The following is a 20,128-nucleotide window of genomic DNA, read 5'->3' on the forward strand; positions in this document are numbered from 1 at the left end:
TACACATAAATCAAACTAAGGACTTAAAGAAAACTCAGAGGCAGCGGCAGTGGAGCTAAGTTTTGAAGAGTGAGCAAATTTGGCCCACAGGAAAAGGAGAGTTTAGACAGCATGTACAGTGCAAGAAAGCATGGATGTTCCAGACAGCAAGTCACGCGGGGGAAACTGCAAATCATTCCTTATGGCTAGAGTTAAAAGGTGAATGTTGGTTCCACAGGCTGAGGCCTTAAACCTGGCTAAAAGAGACTTAGAAGGGCAAATAAAAAAAGAGCCCTGTGAGCTAAATAACAGAATTTGAATATTATCTTGCAAACTATGAGAAGTGATTAAAAGGTTTAAAGCAAGGGGAAAATTAGAAAGAACAAAATTCAGTGTTGGAAGGATGGAGTGGACAAAACTCAGGCTGGAAAAGGGTGGAAAGCTTAGAAAGCTAGTGTTAATAACCCAGGGGAAAGGGCTGAGCATCAGAAGTAATATGAACTGTAGTAGGAACATAGAGAAGTACTGACATAAACACTAATAAAAATGTGATAAGATACTCAGCAATTAAAAAAGAACAAATTTCTAATACATGCTAAATGTGGATGAGTCTCAAATGCATTATGTAAGTGAAAGAAACCAGACTCGAAAGGCTGTTTAATTCCATTTATATGCCATTCTGGAAAAGGCAAAACTATAGGGATAGAAAACAGATCAATGGTTGCCAGGGGCTGGGAGGAAGGTGACTATAAAGGGGCACAACTGAACTTTTTGAGGTGATGGAAATGTCTTATATATCTCAATTGTGGCGGTGGTTACAGAACCAAACATGTTTGTCAAAACAGACTGGATTTTACCATATGTGCATTATACCTCAATTAACATTACTAAAAAACCTACCAAAAATGTGGTAAGGTAGAACACAGCCACACTCACTCATTTATTTATTGCTCACATCTGCTTTTCCACTGCAACAGAAGAGTTGAGTAGTTTCAACAGGGAGTGCCTGGTCCACAAAGTCTAAAATATATACTATCTGGCCTTTAAACAAAAAGTTTGTCAACCCTGTGACAGAGTAATATCACCCATTTGTTTGGCTCTCATTCAAAAAACTTAATTGTCTATAAAAGGAATAGGAAGATAGTAACAGAACATGCATAAATGCTCTATTCAAACTATGTGGGGTATAGAAATGAGTTATTTCCCAAATACATCCTGAAGTAAGTCTCCAAATGCAAAGAATATTATTTAGTTCTCAGTAACAGCCACAGATTTTGTTTTTTAGAAACTTTCACGAGACCTTCCCATTGTGATCACATCTCCCAGTTCAACCTATTGCTTAAGTTATATATTTGTTGGATATTTGCTCTTGTTAAAGTGACAAGAGACTGGTCTTTTATTTAATTAGCTACAATCTATAAAACTGCTTCCTTATATAACTTCTACATGAAACCACTAGCTTTCCTGTGTATTTGAGGTGTGAAGTATACATTCAAATAATTAGAGATACATTATTGACTTTCACTTCTCATTTGAAGCTGGAAAATATGGATAACAAAACTTGTAGCATTTTTACATAAAAATAAAGCACAAGCACTATATGAAGATTTTAAAAATGTGATAAGGGAAAAAAATCATACTAGCTGTCTAAACAAGATTTCATTACAATGAGTTGCATTTATTTCATTATTTACTTAAAAAGGGAAGAAATGTTATAAAGTGTTAGTGTGCGTAGGCAATAATTATAATGGCGACTTACAATTATAACCTTGATAACCTTTTCCAATAATGGTGATGCATTACAGAGGGGCATCCATACTCTATTGTTTCTAGTAAAGTATATTTGTGAAGCAACTTACTGGTGTAAGGGCTCTAGTCTGTGACTTTACAATTTAATTTGTAAAATCCCCTGTGCATGCAATTGCCATTTGCGTATTAGTACCCTGATTAAACTTATTGAGATAACTATTCTCCACAAAGTGTAACATTTGTAATTTTACAATTAACACTATAATGCATTATAATTTATCTATGAAATTATGACAAAAAATTGTAAATAGTTATTGATCCTCTTACAGCATGCCTGTGATATTATAGGCAAGAAATACGAAATTATATTCAATAAAAATGTCCCTTCAAATTAGAAGGGAAATTTTATTCTGCTAACTTCTTAAATTTTATGCTGCACTAGATTTTATACTCTGATGGATTGGAATAAATTTTAAAATATATTCTACATAAAGGAGGCAGGAGATAAAGCAACATCATTATCAATGAGAAATTGAAGAAGATACAAGATAGAAGACTTGGCAAGCCTGGGACTTGAAAAAGATTGCTCAAGTCAACCATTTTAAAGTTCCTAGTGATGATGACATACACTGTTCTTTGAAAATAAATTTTATAATATAAGAAATTTGAAGGAGTTGAGGTGAGTAAATACTTAGCCTTATGAAGGTTATTGTATGTGGGAAAAGAAAAAACAGTAAGAAGACAGGAAGGATGACAGATTGTAGCAAAATAAGAAAGCAAGCAAACAAGATGAGCTACAGAATCATGGAGAAAGTCAGCTTCCAAGGTTGAATATAAACCACTTAAATGAATACAGTTATCTTGAAATCTTCATGAGAGAAAAGTGCAAAGTTAACGCAAAGACAAGAAGCAAATAAATCCAAGACACAGACCAACAAAAACAAATGAGAATGAATAAAAAAAAAGTAAAAGATATTTCCACTGTATTTGGATAAACAGGAAGAAGTGCGGATTGTAGATTAGATGGAAGATGGAGGAAAGAATTTGGTTTGAGTTTAGCTATAGGAAGAAACACCTAGCTAAGGAGTCAAAAATGATCCTAAGACATCAACATGTTTTACACAGTGATTATTTTCATTAAAAGTCACATAAACTTATTTGATCTTAAATTTTGTTTTGCAGTTGACTTGGCTTTTAATCCAACCAGTGCTTAAACAAAAGAAAGTGATCTCAGGTCTGGTGCTGTTTACGACAGTGTAGAAAGAAATCTGGAAATAAGCCGTTATCTGGTTGTAAAGGAAAAGATAATAACTTGTATTTCTTCAATACTATGAAATCACTGGCTTCAACACTAAAAAAACAATAATCAGTTCAAAGAATCTGACCTAACACTTGAGTCAAATGATTTAAGATTTTTATAACCTATTACAAAACTTATTTTGTGTACTACAAATTTGTGTTAAGGCTCTGTTTTTCTTTTTCTTCACATGAAATCCAGTTCTAAAAATAGTCAAGTCTGAAAATAAGACAAAACCCATAGATTAAGTGTAGCTTTATACATGTACAAATAACAAGGAAATCTCCACATCTTCTAGGAAAACAGATGTTAGGTTACTTATTCCCACTAAATTCTCCATGTCAGGTGAAACTTCTGGAAATTTTTCATTAATATTGACTATACTATTATAAAACCCAAATTTATTCTTCAATTCTATTAAATTAGTTCCTCTGTCCCAGAGAGATCAATGAGCTCTACAAATAAATATAAAAGTATGAGTAAAAAGAGTCTTATATTTGATTTCAGGAGCTTGGTTCTATCATAAAAACCAACTGACTAACAGTTTACAAAATCTGCAAATGTCAATACAGTGCCTAATATATGCTTGAGCCAGTTCATGGAAAGAAGCCATGTGGAGAGAGAAAGAAACAAACTTACCTACAAAACATGTTACTGTCATTATATTTCTCTACCCCTTCTAAAGTCTATACTTCTAGAAACCACTTTTCTCCTAGACATTTCTCTAAAAATTAACGGGCAGAAAAGCAAAATTGGAAAAGGAAATTTCATAATACACAACTCGTTTGCTTACCTCTGCACCAGTTTTCCCAATCCTTGCAGGACATCTATGAGGTAGACAGCATATATGCAGAGGATGGGTAAAATATTCTTCTGGGAAACTTACGTGCCTTTCAATTATCATCATCCATGTTTTTCAGATAGAGGATTAATAAGACATGACTAAATGATCTTATTGTATGGCAGAAACTAGAAGAGACTGACTTCATATCTCAAAAGTGTTTCAGGAAATAGAATGGCCTGCCACCAAATTTAATGGTAGTATCTTCCCAGTTTTGTTTATCTATCAATCAACAAACTGAACAGGAAAGTAAAAAAATATTAAAATAATATTTTTGTGAGTTTATTGTCACTCTCCAACAATATATAAGAAAATCTGTTCTCAGCCTCTTTAATTAATTCTTTCACATATAAAGATAACATTCTCAATGGCAGGATACTTTAAGTAGTTTTCCAGTGGAGCTGAGAGATCTAAATTGATGGAGACATACATATTCAGTTGCTTGGTTCTTCTTTTAATGGATATCAGGATGAGGTGACCATAATTTTCATAGCTCAAGCACATGATCTTACAATAATTTACCACTATGGTGTAAAAATCACTATAAACTTAGACAGAAACCTGATACAGAAAGAGTACTGTTTGGAAAAGTTGATGAGGCATAAATTATTTCCAGCTTTCATTAGAATGGGAGCTTTTTTTTTAATGTGAAGAAAATATTAACATATACAATTTTAGAAATAATACTAAGAATAAATTGAAATGGAGTCAGAGAGAAAAGAAATACTATCCTCAAAAGGTCTTCTCCATATGATTTCAAAGCAATGGCACCTGGGGAGGTAAATTATGTTTGTATTTATCCTTGACCTGTAAGTGGAATATAAGATATTTATAACAAAACTTAACTTGTTTCATAAATATATTGATGATTTGGGGGTTTTCCCCCCATTATTCAGCAGAAAAATATATTCATTGGAAATCAGAAAGTTCATGGTTAACAGACTGGTGAGATGATAAAATGCTATCCTCCGATCACTTCTAACATGAGCTATAGAAGGTACGGACAGATGAAGTAGCATATTGAGCTAAACCATCTGTTTTCTGATCTCTGACAAAGACACCAAGCAGGTGATTTTGTAAGAGGGCAGAGTACTCTTCATGGCATCTTCCATAAACTGTTAGAGATATTAACCCCCACCTCCAATTTCCTTATTTTCCTTAAAAAATCTAGTAGACCTAGAATCAATTGATAAAAACTCATTTCAAAATATACTTCCAGTGGGTTCCAAGACTTGCCATGTGCCCCAGAATGTAGAAATTTACTTTCTTTTCCCTACATGTTTATCTCTCAAGACTCAGGGTATCGCTGCTAGTTTAAGTCTCTTCACCTTACCTCTTAGTTTTCATGATTTCATAAACTTGGATATATGCTTCTTAATAAATTTAATCTTTTAAGATCATAGAGTACTTCTTAGTAAATATTTGAACCTTTTAAGTCCTTCAATTAATTAATTATCTTAATTACTTTTACCTCCTTTCTTACCTACCTACCTTTACTTGTCTTTCTAGAAATATGATAACGAAAACTGTACAAAATAGTTGAGGTATAGATCCACTATGTTTTAGTTTTATACAAAGGCAGGATGTTTTCTCTTTTGTTTCCAAAATTTTTTTCAATGCAACTCAAAATCCTAAATGGTACGTTGGTGCTCTGAATGAGTTAAACTACCCAGAAGAAAGAAACAAATTAATTTCAGGGAGCATTCTCACGTATCTTTTATAATAGATTCTTCTGCTTGTAGCCCCAAAGTTACTGGTACCATGTGATCACAATTCCTTCTGAACTCTGGCCAATTCAACCAACAGGCACAAAGTACTTTAGAGCAGCATGAAAGGAATCTTCTCAACAGAATCATTTGAAATATGAGCTGTTAACAAAATTTTCTATGATCTAAGGTCTCAAGAAGTAACTGGTTTAAATGTCATTTTTCAAAAATAACAACACTTTTAATATAAATATATTTAGTGTTAGTAACAATAGAAATGTTTAACCACAGAATAATCTAAAAACACAAAATACATCCTAAAATGCAAGTAAAAAGTATCATATCTGATTCCAAAATTGTTCAAAGAATAAAAACAGAGACTCTGCTATAAGTAAGAAGGTACCATAACCAGCCCAAAACTAACATATAGAATAAAGAAATTACCAAGATAAAAATGTCTTGGGAGATATTATTAAAAAAAAATTCCATGACAGAAAATTTCACTCTGTAAAATGCCAGCTGTAAGTCTGCTTTTTTATCATACTATATACAATATGTACATCCACCAAAATACTTAGAAATAAATTTAACCAAGGAGATGAAAAATTTGTACACGGAAAACTAGAAAACATTGCTGAAAGAAATTAAAAGATATAAATAAGTGGAAAGATATCCACTTTCACATTTTCACAGATTAGAAGACAATATTAAGATGACAATACTATTCAAAGTGATCTATAGATTCAATGCAATCTCTATCAAAATCTCAACAGTGTTTTTTTGCAGCAATAGAAAAACCTATCCTAAGATTCTATTGAATCTCAAGAGACCCTGAATAGCCAAAACAATCCTGGAAAAGACGAACAAAGTTGGAGGTCTCACATTTCCTGAGTGAAGAAAGAGTGTGATACCGACATAAGGACAGACATACAGACCAATGGAATGGAATAAAGAGCCCAGAAATAAACCCTCACATACATGGTCAATTGATTTTTGATGGGGATGCCAAGACCATCCTTTGGGGAAAGGACAGTCTTTTCAACACATGATGCTGGGAAAACTTGATATCCACAAGCAAAGGAAAGAAGTTGGACCCTTACTTTACACCATATACAAAAGTAATTCAAAATGGAGACTTAAATGTAAGACCTCAAACTGTAAACTCTTAGAAAAAAACATAGGGGGAAATTCATGATATTGGACTTGGTAATCATTTATTGAATATAACACCAAAAACATAGGCAACAACAAAAAAAGATAAATTAGACTTCATCAAAATTAAAAACTTCTGTGTCTCAAAGGACACTATCAAAAGAGTGAAAAGACAAGCCACCGACTGGTTAAAATTTTTGTAAATCATATGTCTGAGAATAGATTAATATCCAGAATATATAAAGAATGCCTACTACTCAAAAACAGAAAGAAAACACAATTAAAACATAGGCCAAGGAACTTGAATAGGCATTTCTCCGAATAAGATACACAAATGGCCAAAAAGCACATGAAAAGATGCTCAACATCATCAGTCATTAGTGAAATGAAAAATCAAAACCACAATGAGTAACCACTTCACACCCATTTGGATGGCTATTATTAAAAAACAAATCTAGAAAATAACAAGTGTTGACAAGGATGTAGAGAAATTAGAACCCTTGTACACTGCTGGTGGGAATGTAAAATAGTGCAGCTGCTGTGGAAAACAGTTTAGTGGCTTCTCAAAAAGTTAAACATAGAATTACAATATGATTCAGCAATACTGCTCTTAGGTATATACCTAAAAGAATTTAAAGCAGGGACTCAAACAGATACTTGTATAACAATGTTCCTAGCAGCATTACTCACAACAGCCAAAATATGGAAACAACCCAAGTGTTCACCAACATATGAATGGATAAACAAAAAGTGGAATATACATACAACACAATATTATTCAGCCATAAAAAAGGAATGAGATTCTGGCATATGCTACAATATGGATGAACCTTGAAAACACCATGCTAAATAAAATAAGCTAGACACAAAAGGACCAAAATTGTATGATTCTACTTATATGAGAATCAAACAATTCAATGAGAAACGTGTATGTTTATATGAGGTACCTAGAACAGGCAAGTTCAAAGAGACAGCAAGTAACATAGAGGTTACCAGGGTCTGGAGGGAGAAAGAAATAGCAAGTTATTGTTTAATGGGTATAGAGTTTCTATTTGGGATGATAAAAAAGTTCTGGAAATAGAGTGGTGGTTACACAACATTGTGAATGTACTTAATGCCAGTGAATTGTACAACTTAAAAATGGTTAAAATGATAAATTTTATGTTATGTATATTTTTCCGCAATAAAAAAATAATAATAATATATTCAGTGAATACCTAAATATCTCCCACTGCTGCCAAAATCCATTTTGTTTAGATTTCCAAATTACTATTAAATGTACTCTGTGTGTGAGCACATACATGTAAAATGAATTTTTCTTGAAAAACAGCTCCTTGTATGTTGTGCACATCATATAGCCTAGAATGTACCTTCAAAAGTTCCAAATAATTATAATTGTACTCCAGTTTGATTGCTATTTCAGTTATTTATCTACACCAAAAATTTAACAGGTCCTAACTCAAGGAAGACTACCTATAAATTCTACTAATGGTCCAAACATATATGTTTATAGACCAGGTGTTAAAAATGAACATCGTACCTGATAGAGCATGATAGGTTCTATGTTGTATCCTAAGGTTTCTGCAAAGTTCTTAGCGATGACTGTTTTTCCACAACCCTACAAATGGAAACACATTCAAGGCATAAGTCAAAACAAACAGTCGAAATAATCAACAGTCAGGAAACAGAAGTTTGCAGTGAGGCTGACATTCTTACTTTTCCTCCAATTAAACATATGTCCTTAACCATGTGAGACTGCATCATTTCAGCCAATAGTTGTTTATGGCTTACAGTCTGGACAAAATGGTCTGATGCACAAGGCTGACTTAATGGCCTGGTCCCAGCTGGCACCTACAATTAAAGAGAGGTAAATATAATATGCATATGTTTTTCTCAAAATACTAGTTCCTGAAAGCACACAACTGCCATTTGAAAGCCTCTACTAATTCCTTGCTCAAAGCAATTCTATACTGTTTTTGATATTTCAATAGCACGGGATCTATTTTCTCATTCACACATCTGATGATTATCATCATCCAACTTTCAAATCAATCATCCCTCTAAAATTAAAGCCGCATGTTTTCACAAGAATCATGTCATTTTCATGCTATTTATAACTTATAATAACAAATGTCACTACTTGAGAATGAAAGTTTTTGTCCAAATTCCAGTTATAAGTACAGAATTTAAAAACAGTCCACTGGGACTCTCCAAAGTCACCAATGACCTCTTGATTTCTGAAATCCACGTCCATAAATCCTTTTTCACTCTTATTTTAGTTTACCACTCAGAAGCACCTGTTCCTAAAATCTCTCCTCCCATCCTTCACATCTACTCCTCCTTTTATTTCCTATTTTCTCCTTATTAGTCTCCTGGGGGCCCTATCAGGAAAGGATTTCCATGCTCTGCTGAGGACTCTGGACGTGATCATACTGTACACAACACGAACCATAAAGAACTGTAAGTTTGGAAGTGACAAGATCATATCTGCATTTAAGAAAGATCATCCTGGTGGTAACATAGAAGGTTAACTGGAAGGGACTGGAGGCAATGAAGTTAGAAAGCCATTACCAAAGGGAAGCAAATAATGAAAGCTTTTTCACACCTCATGCCTTTGGACATATGTTTAAACTGCCTGAAATGTCCTATAACCTTTCCACTCCTAGGCCACTGGAAAATTCCTATGTCATTCTTCAAGACTTAGCTCAAGCCACACCGCCTCTCTGATGCTTTCTTTACTCCTCCTGACTCTTCAGTATTACTTCCTTCTCTGTATCCCCATAGCCATTCCAATGCAGTCCTTACTCATTGCCTCTATCCTAGACTATCAGTTCTGTGAAGTCACTCATCTGAAGGAGACAGAAGAGTGTAATGGAAAGTGATCCTGTCTAAAAGTTCCAGCTGTGACATTTCCTAGCTGGTGACCCTGGGTGAATTGATTACCCTCTTTACATCTCAGTTTTCTAATCAATAGAATGGAGAAATAAAATTTAACTCCAGGGTCACTGAGAGATTTAATGGCATAATATATGCAAAGACACAAATACAGTTACTAGCATACAGTAGGCAATAGTAAATCTTAACACAGAGCCTGGCTCATAGTAGACATAATCAATGTTCAGTTTGATGAATGAATAAATACAGTAACATGAATAAGTACTAATATCACATTAAATACACAAAAAAAGCCTATAATTAAAGTTTGCTCCATCACAACATAAGAAAGCAAGCATTTATTCTTTCCTACATTCACTTACAATTTATTTAAGTCAGCATTTTTCAAGCTGTGTTTCCTAGTGACAGCTTTCCATCACCTGTTGGGGTTCTTAGGGACTTCAAAGAAAGGGTTACAAGAAGGGAGGCAGAACAAGCAGAGGAGCTTATGACCAAATATCCTTCCCCTCCTCTAAAAACCATGCAACTAGAACAGCTCCTCTTTTAACTGTTTCATGTAGCTAAGAAAGATTTTATTCGAAAAGAGTGTTCCCTGACTGCTAAAACATATTTGAAAACATTGACTATTTCTTACCAAGGACTCAGAGTACAAAAAGCTTTCATTTATCAATACTTGATTTGATTTTCCCAGAGGTCGACTTTGATTTTTGAGGAACAGCTGTCCCTATGTTTCTCCTGAACTTTTCCAGTTTACAATCATACAGGACTCTGGATACACAGATAAATATAAACACAGATATACAGACTTGAAACTACAAAGCCAAAGAAGGGGATCATAAACCCAACTTAGGTCATAAAAATGGGCAAAGGCACATCTTAGAAAGCATAAACCTTGATTCATTACCTTAATGGTAACCTCTTTTTCTGCAATCCGGACAGTCACAGAAGCTTTGGGGACATGGTTTTCAGTCCTCTTCTCCACTCTCACGATCTCTTTGGGAAGCATAGAGCTTCTTGAATCTTGGAGTTCAAAGCGCTATAAAATTACAAGAAAATCATGTAATTTGCTTTTCATTTTAGTATTAATGTTGGATATCTGGAAGACTCCATCTTAATTAGAACTGAAACTTACTCTATACTATAAAAGTAGAGGTAAAAAAAAAAATTAAGGAGAATTTTTTTCCCATTTTTATAAAAACCATTCTACTTAAGCCAATTACTACAGGTGATATGAAAACAGTCCCTAAAATTTACTAAATGACAGGCAATGGAATCACTGAATTCCTGACCTGGTGGAAGTTCACAGCCTACATTTCTTGATAATCAAAGGTTACAGTTTCCTAGAAAGGGATGATGAGACTCTTGAAAACATGCTAAAATAAAATGAGGCCTATATCAGTTGATTTCTTAAATCAACTGAAGTTAATATGTTGCCTGAAATTCATGAAACAAGAACTTCCTGGACACCATTCTGCTGTTTGCTTGTGTGCTTAGCTTAACTGATTAATAAATTATAACAGTCACTCTTCCACAGTATCTGGCACAGTGCCTTATGCAGTGTAGGTTCTCAATATTTCTCAAATTAGATTTAAAAGGCCAAGACCACTAATTCCTTCTTCATATGGGCGAATTACTAATGTTCTAACACTTGGTTGCATCCCCCCCATACCAGCTAGTTATACAAAAAATGTACACAGAGAACACAAATAAGTATATGAAAAATGAGAATACTAGTTGAAAATTAATTAAATCCTATGCCCTACTAATAGCAGCCATGTTCAATATGAAAAGCTTAATTTACTTTTAGTATTAAACAGGCAGAAATTACCCCCCCAAAAATCCTACCATAATTTTAGAACATTATCACTACAGTGAAGAGTTGTACCTCAATGCAAAAACATCCCTGCTTATGCAATAGAATGATGCAACTCCAGAAAACAGATTTGGGGGAAGAAAATTATCCTCAACCTCAACATTCTAAATATAACAGCCCAGTTCAAGTCTTCGTTTCAGTGTCATAAGTACTCAAGATAATCACTTACTTCTTTCCCCAAACCTAAAAAAAATTGTCTATTTGTGCTACCATAAAGAAATGTTTTATACTTTACGCATTTTATATATGCAAATTCCAATAGTACCACACACTTCAGTAGGAATTGCTTCTATGTTGTAGACAAATAACAATTATTGACACTTGAATTTCATGCAAAAAAAAAAATGCTACACTATATTTCAAGGGAGCTTCAATAGGAAAGGAGTAAGACCTTACCCAAGTAATTAAATTCATTAGAATTTAGAATCTAGAGCCAATAAATTCTGAGAAAACAAATATATGAGCTTAAAGGTATGGTTTTATTCCAGCTATAATAATGTCAGTCTAACTTTATATAGGATTGATGTCAGAGTACTTATATTCCAGAAATGAACACTAATGTCTTGAACCACTTGCTATACAGTTATGTCCTTATAAATAATTCAAGCTAAAATATTTCAGTAGAATAAAAATAGTAGGCTAGAATACACCAAAATAGTAAAAAAAACTCAAGTTGCAAGGTGAATTATCATTTGTTGGCATAGGAAATTTAGAGGACTGTTAATCAAAAAGGTAACTGAGGAGTAAGATAGATATATAATTCTTACAGGCTACATGTTAGCAAGAAGTAGAAAATCAAAGTTTATTTACTCTACCATTTTACATTAGTATTTCCTACGAATTCTTGAATTTCAATTAAACAAACAGTACTAGCATATTTTTTGATACACTTTCTTTGGGATTACATTATTTGAACTGCGAAGTATAATTAAATAAAAGGAAATATAAATCACATGGATGTTGGTCTGCGAGGCCTCCATATTCACCCTCACAATTCTTAATCCTGTTCCACCAAGCTATTCATTTTCATCATACCTTTTTCCAGGCTGTTGAGCATTAAAAGAGAAATTCTCCATACCATGTTGTCTGGCTACAAAACTAATATGTAGCCCCCAGTCTCTGCTCGGCTCTTTCCCCATAGCCCTTCAGCAATTAATACAAACCATTACTACTCTCTTTAGGAGTTAATCTGAGCCCATGCATCCCTATCTCAGCAGGTAATCTAGCTGCCTCTTCTACCCACAACAGAGCCTTCAGGCACATATTCCTTCCTTCTTCACTAGAATATAAGCTCCATTAGGGCAATATCAAAATGTATCTATTTGGTTCACTTCAAATCTTCAGAACCTAGAATCACAAGTGGGACACAGTCAATGGTCAATAAACATTTATTAAATGAGCAAACAAATGAAATTCTTTTTCCTTCATCCTCAAAATCACCTATGCATTTTCATCAATCCTTACTTTTTTTCCCACTATCTCAGTAGAAGGGACTTCTGCTTTACTTATGAGTGGATGGAAAGCCACTAGAAGTCTACTGTCTCCATTTCAGTTTACAACTCCATTGTTCCAATTGCTGGGTGGAAAATATGTTCTTCCATCATTCCAAACCAAGGCACGACGGTTCTCTGAAAACATCCTTTCCTGCCTCCCCCAGACCATATTTCCATAAATATTTTCCATGTACTCCACAGATTTTATTCCTTCTTCCTATAAAGATGTTCGTCTCCCCCGTTCCAAGAAACAAACAAACAAAAAGCTATTTCTTAATTCTACATCATCCTTAAGTAACCCATCATCTTTTTGTTTCTGATTACCATCGAACTTATTTTACAAATACTATATAATCACTGTTTCAGCTTCCTCATCTCCGATTTACTATTCGGCTCACTAATTTTTGGCTTACATTCCCACCACTCTGCTAGCACTGCTCCAGGTAAGTCGAACCAATAATATTCTATTTGCCAGATTACCTTCCTCCTATTTTACTGTTCCCTCCTTCCCAGTCTCTTTTGCAGGTTCATCGTCAGCTCCCTGACCAGTACACACTAGCATACTTCAGGAGTGGATCTTTTATATTTTCTATCTACGTTCACTTTTCAAATAATCTCATCCAGTTTCAGACTACAAACCACTTATATGTTCATGACTCCCAAATGTCTCTCTCCAGTTCAGTCTTCTCTCCTAAACTCCTGACTTCTACATGCAACTGCCCCCCTGACATTTCCATATGGGTAGCTAATAGGCATTTTAAACTAAACACGTACTACACTCAGGTCGTCATCTTCCTCCCATATTCTCTATATCCAACTTCATCATTCCAGGTGCTCAGTCCAAAGAGTTTGAAATCATCCTTGTCTCTTTGTCTCAACCCTACTTCCAGTCCTTCAGCAGACCATATTGATTCTATCTTCAAAATATAATCCAAACGAAACCACTTCTTACCAAGCTCACAGCTGGTCAAAACCACCACAACCTCTCAACTAAATTACTACAACAACCTACTAACTGATTTTTCCCTGCTTTCGCCCTTACTCTCCACAGTCGACTCACTACTCAGCAACCAGAGTGGGCCTGTTAAAACGTTCAGTCATGTAAGAGATTCCTCCACTCAAAACCTTCTAACAACATTCTCTCTTCCTCAGACTGAAAGCAGAAGTCCTTTCAATGGCATAAAGGCCCAACATGAGCTGACCTCCTGTACCTTCTGACCTCATCTCCTCACTTCTCCTTCACTCACTCCACCCCATCACACTGTCTTTTGCTGCTCCTAGGATACTCCAGGCATGCTCCTGCCTCAGGGCTTTTACACTGGCTATTCCCTCTGTCTCAAATGCTTTCCTCCCACAGCACTCCCTCTTCCTCCTTCAGGTCTTTATTCAAATGTCATCTTCTCAGTGAGGGCATCCTCAATTGACATCCACATACTTTACTTATTTACTTACTGTACTTAATTGATTGATTGTTGCCCTTCACTAAAAAATAAGTTCTGTGAAGGCAGAGAATTTTGTCCATTTTGCTTACTGCTGCATCTACACACAACAGTGCCTGGCTAATTGACTGGACAGAAGAACACATGAAATGAATAATCTTTTTTGAATAAATAATCTAAAAGTCTTCATTTAAAAAGACATCTCTGCCGCATTTGAAACTTACTATCCTTTTCGTCTTAAAACAGTCTCTCTCAATGTTCCATAAGAATACTCTCTGCTGTTCTACTTCTATCTCTCTGACTGCTCTTCCTCTGCCTAATTTGAAGGTTCTTTGCCCACTGCCCAATCCTTATACGTTGGTGCTTCCAGGGTTCAGTCTTCAGGCAGTATTTCTTCTCACTGTATATGCTCTCTTGGGTTCTTTCATTCATCGTCATGAATTCAACTAACACCCATTCATTAATGACTCCCAAGTATTTATCTTTAATATCAAAATAGCTCCAGAGCCATATTTTCAAGTCTGCTAGTTAAACCCACTTGGGAACCTCAAATTCAAAAAGACTCCACTGCATTTAACTATTTAGCCACCACCCCAAAGGTGCTCCTTTTCTCTACTTTCTCACATTAATTAATGGCCTCTGTCTCTACTCAGTTGTCCAAGCTAGGATTCATAGACATTCTGGATTTCTCACTTTCACAGCTCCCCAACCCACCTGTATTTTATCAGTTAGTAAAGTCTATCACCCCACCTCTGAAACATTTCTCATATCCATTCAACCTCTATTTCACTGACCTAATTCAGATCTTTACTACTTTGACCAGAGTTATTCATTATTATGCTATACTACTATAAAATCATTACATTAAAATAGTTATTTACTCGCATGTCTGATGCTCCAACCAAACCAAAAATTCCTAGAGAGCAGAGATCAGATCATATCTGTTTCTATATCCCCAGATTGCTGTATGCACATCATCATTTGCCAAATAATAAGTGCTCAATTAATGTTTGTTGAACTAAAATGAAAACACTAAATGCAAGATCCTTCCAAGTTTCTCAGCAACAACCACAGTTCATATTATATTATCAGTGGATAAGTGGCAGCACATCCTTTCTAAATCACCAACGGAACTTACTAATTTAACTATTGTTATGATGGAGTCCTACCTAAGAAGGACGGAGAGCCAAGACACTATACTAGAAGCCTGGAGGTACTTGTTACTATACTGTAACAAAGCATGCCATTCTTAAAGTACAGCAAATTCAGAATGAGAGTATTTTCTTTAAGACACCCTTAACTAAAAGCTAGAAGTGATTTTACGACTACAGAAACATTTTTTTAGAATATGAATATCATATGACGAGCACCATCTGGGGAATGAAAGACATTCCAGCCATTTTTATAGCTGTTTAGAAACAAGCAAGTGTTCTGAATTTTAGCTGACTGCTTTTTCAGTGCGTAATTATTTTCCCTTAAAAATAGTCTAATTAAGTGATTACACTAAAATCCAAATGGATATCTAATTCAAATGCAACTATCTATCAATTGCTATGACAATCTAGGTCAGTAAATAATCATTATTTATCAAGGAAAAATTATTGTATACATATATATGTACCTTCTTGGTGTGCTATCATAATAGATATTTCTATCCTTTAATTCAAGATTTTTTTCCAAGTTCAACATTTCCTTAATTTTTCACCTCTCTTAATTCAAAATAATTTGAGGATACATAAAATTTTGTTCATCTGTAAACATTAGCTTGAGAAAACAGAGAAATTTAGAATAACAAACAGGCCACATAGACTGCCCCCAAACAGATCACAAAGAATTATACCAATCAGTAAACTGTTCAATTTTTAAGGAGAGAGATTTAATACTGTGATCTGGTTGTATGCATCAGTGTGTAATGATCTTACAAAAAGAAAGTTCTTCATTAGGTTCAGATGAATGAATTTAAGCACCACCACCCCCACCCCCCCACTGAGGAGTCGGAAAAAGAAGTACAGTTCCTTAACTAGCTCTTTACACAAGGCAAGAAAAGATAATCTCTTTTTTCCCCTTATCTAAGTAATAGCATTTCCTTTTTTTTAAACTCTACAATCAAATTAGAAACAATTTCTGTTTGTAATATGGACCTTCAATCGTTTTCTATGTTCCCTTAATTATGAAGGTCAAAATAAAGGCCAAACAAAATGCAGCAACACTAGCTACTTTCCTTAGAAAACTTAACTCTTCAAAGGTATTCTGTAATTTTACCTAATTTGTATGACTAGTTTTGAAATTAGAGACCAGAAACACATCAAAGTGGTTTCTTTGTAAAAATAAAGACCTTTGTTCATAAGTGACTTACCTAGACACTGAATATCTTCTCTCAGTTGTGTCATGAAAGACTTTGCCTCATTTTATCACAACTTCCCATGACATTTTCTTCCTCCCTATTTACCTTTGTTCCCAAGGCATTAGGCATTGTGCTGATGGGCATCAAGGGAGCTCATTGGGAATCACGGCCTTTTTTTCTTAAGCACTAGGTGCTCTACCTCAATGACCAACATCAACTTAGCTTAGATGTTGATTAAATCAAATATGAGTTCTAGTTCTCTTTTCTTCAGTGTCTGGAATAAAACTTAAAGTGAACTATATAGTCAGAAAATGGGTGTTTCCTGACTCCTTGAGCCCATGAATTAATTTCCCCATTTCCAAAAGGTTCTTTATTATCCCCTTAATATCCTTGCACCTCCTCCTCCTCCCTCTCTCCTCTCTTCCTCTCTCTCCCACCCCCCCCCCACACCCCCTCTCTCACACACAGCAGACTTTTCTTTTCTTTCATTGGTGGCTGCTATTTCACTGTTCTCAGCTCTGCTTCTGTTCTCTGCTGTCTCTGTCTACTTTCCTTTGCCTCTTTACTGACTATTATTTTCCCCTTACTTCTTTATGCTTTTCTTTTAGATTCTGTCCCTAACTACACTTCTCAGCATCTACGAGGAACAGCTTTTTATTACTTTTATTTTATTACTGTTATTATTTAAACCACCAATCATAGAAAATATTATTTCTTTGACTAGCTGATATGTGAAAAAAAAAAAATCCCACTAAAGTAACTAGAATCTACTGTTCCACTCTTCTGAGTTCTCACTATTACCAGCTGCAGAGACAGTACTTCTATACTCCCAAAGACCCTCTGTAGATTTTGGGATAAGGGAGAAACAAATACTATTCCATATGCATAAGGCTGTCAAATCCTGGCCTCCAGAAAATGAAGAGCCTATACATACAGCCACAACAGCTCAGTGTTTGCATTCTACCTACTCTTTAGAAATCTGCACCTTGAGCCAAACTATAAATGAAAAACAAAAACTGTCTTTCATAAAGAGGAATTAATTTGGGTGAGTAAATAAATCTCTGCCAAGGGTCAACACTTTTAAATATATAGTTATAAAATGAGGAAATTATGCCACACATATTTTAAAAGAAAACCATGCTCCATGTATTATAAGCCAGTTACGAAAAAAATGAGAACTTCATTAGTTTATATGACAGCTCTATAGCAATTTCCATAGTTTTATATAAAATGCTTGCTTTTCAAGTTAATAATTTAAGTTATAGGCAGATAAATTTTAACTCAGTGTTATATTAGATATGAGCTTTAAAAATTTTTTTATTTTGAAATGAAGTATAATGGATAGCCACTTAAAATTTTTTTTATCTTGAAATAATTTCAAATTTTTAGGAAAGTTGCAGGACATAGCTGTACAAAGAACTTTTATTTTGCCTTCACCCAGATTTCCCAATGGTTAACACACACACACATCCAATATCATTGGTCTTTTTCTGAACCATTTGAAAGCAACCTGCAGATATGACGCCCCACTACCCCTGAACATTCCAGTTCATATTTCCTGGAAACAAGAACTCTGGCCAAGGTAATCACCATATAAGCTTCTAAATCAAGAGATCAATTTAATAGAACACTACTATTCAATCCACAGACCCTATTCAAGTTTAACCAACTGTGCCAACAATGTCACTTTTTCCTACCTGCCGTGACTGTCATATCTCTTCAGTATCTTTCAATCTGAAACAGTTCCTCAGTTTTTCTGTTTTTCACGGCCTGGACAGTTCTAAAGAATACAGGCCTTTCATTCTGTAAGATTGCCCTCAACCTAGGTATATACAATACTTCCTCATGGCCAGACTCACACCATGAATTCTTATCTGGAATACTCCTGAAATGATACTGACGTCCTGTCAGCAAAACACTAAGGAGGCACACGATGTCAATTTGTCTCACCTGGCCAAGTTGGTGTTTACTGTAAAAATACCATTTTCCTGTTTTGTAGTCAAGTGAGTATTTTGGGGGGGAGATATTCTTAGATTATGTCAATATCCTATTTCTCTTAGAATTTCTCCCCCATGCATTTATTTCTTTGTTTATATCAAAACGGACTTATGGATTCCTATTTTATTCAATGGGTTATAATTGATTACTATCATTATTTTGATGCCAAAATTGTCTCAGACTTTGGCCAGTGAGAGCCACTTCAGGCTGGCTCCTCTGTCACTTTGACATGTCAACATAATTTGTTGAACACTTCCTTACTTTTGGGCACAACAAGATAGTCCAGGCTTACCATGTACTTTCCTTGTGCTGAGCACCTTGATTCAGCCCTACTTCCAAGGAGTCCTGATTCTTTTTGGGAAGTGTGGTATTTAGAAACCAATATCTCGGCACTTGGTATGATCATTGCCACTGGAGTGTTATAGTTTTTAGGCCCTCTCAGGGGACAGAGCTAGAAAAAATTTGTGTGTATACACATACACACACATGCTATCTATATCTATTACTGTATCTATCTGTTTATATATTGAAAAAACATGAGCTCATACTGATTTCTCCAATTCCAATCTAACACTGCAAGGTTCTTTCTTTCCTCCCTCCTTTCTACGTATATAAATTCCTTCTCTAACAGTGAGAAACAGAACTCTTATTATCCTCAATACACTCACTCATTTGCTCAATTAATTTACTTATTTGCTCAATGTAAACAATCTCCCAACCTCATCAGCCATCTCTGTGCTTGCTTCCCCGTCACTGGCATGCCAATGCCTCCACCCGTGGAAAAGAAGATAAGGAAAGACAAAGGAAGGCAGGGGAAAGAAAGAAAGATGGAGAGAGAAAAGTAGGAAAGAGAAGGAAGAGATGGGAAGAAGGGAAGGGAAGGGAAGAGAAAATGGGAAAGGAAAGGAACGAAAGTAAAGCAGATACTTACTTTTAAAACACCTTCCACAGCCATCTTTCCTTCATGTCCTAGTAAAATAGTGTATGGGTAAAGCCACTGGATTGCATGTTTGATTGACATCATAGGAAAGGAATCCTATTTAGGAACAAAAATATATAGGAATGAGGAATATCTAAAATAACCACAGAAAATTTATCTGAAATATATATATGACACTGAAATTGCCTTACAGGTTTCTCATATTTTCCAGAAGTCTATAAAAACAAATATTCATTATTTTCTCTTCTCTTCTTCCTGTTCCACATCCTTTCCCTTGGTAAGCTCACCCACTTCTATCTTTCAGCTGCCGCCTATGTGTTGATGGCTCCCATGTCTCTATCTCTAGTCCTGACCTCTTTCTTGAGCTCTAGACTTGAATTCTCAATTGTCCATGAGATGTGACTATATTGATATCCCATAGA

At 35.0% G+C, this 20,128-nt stretch overlaps 1 protein-coding gene across 4 annotated transcripts in view; it reads right to left on the reverse strand.

Moving 5' to 3' along the window:
- Positions 1-20,128, reverse strand: part of VWA8 (von Willebrand factor A domain containing 8) — a 359,640-nt gene that overhangs the window by 274,576 nt on the left and 64,936 nt on the right. For all 4 annotated transcript variants that reach the window (XM_087436018.1, XM_087436017.1, XM_087436019.1 and 1 more), the window contains 4 exons: positions 19,698-19,802; positions 10,524-10,655; positions 8,441-8,575; positions 8,265-8,342 (listed from right to left, as the gene is read on the reverse strand). In XM_087436018.1, the coding sequence (XP_087292144.1) occupies positions 8,265-8,342; positions 8,441-8,575; positions 10,524-10,655; positions 19,698-19,802 (450 nt within the window). The remainder of the gene's footprint in view (positions 1-8,264; positions 8,343-8,440; positions 8,576-10,523; positions 10,656-19,697; positions 19,803-20,128) is intronic.

This window comes from Ceratotherium simum, chromosome 10 (genome assembly GCF_057802395.1).
Source record: "Ceratotherium simum simum isolate JZ-2026a chromosome 10, ASM5780239v1, whole genome shotgun sequence".
In the NCBI taxonomy this organism is placed as follows: domain Eukaryota; kingdom Metazoa; phylum Chordata; class Mammalia; order Perissodactyla; family Rhinocerotidae; genus Ceratotherium; species Ceratotherium simum.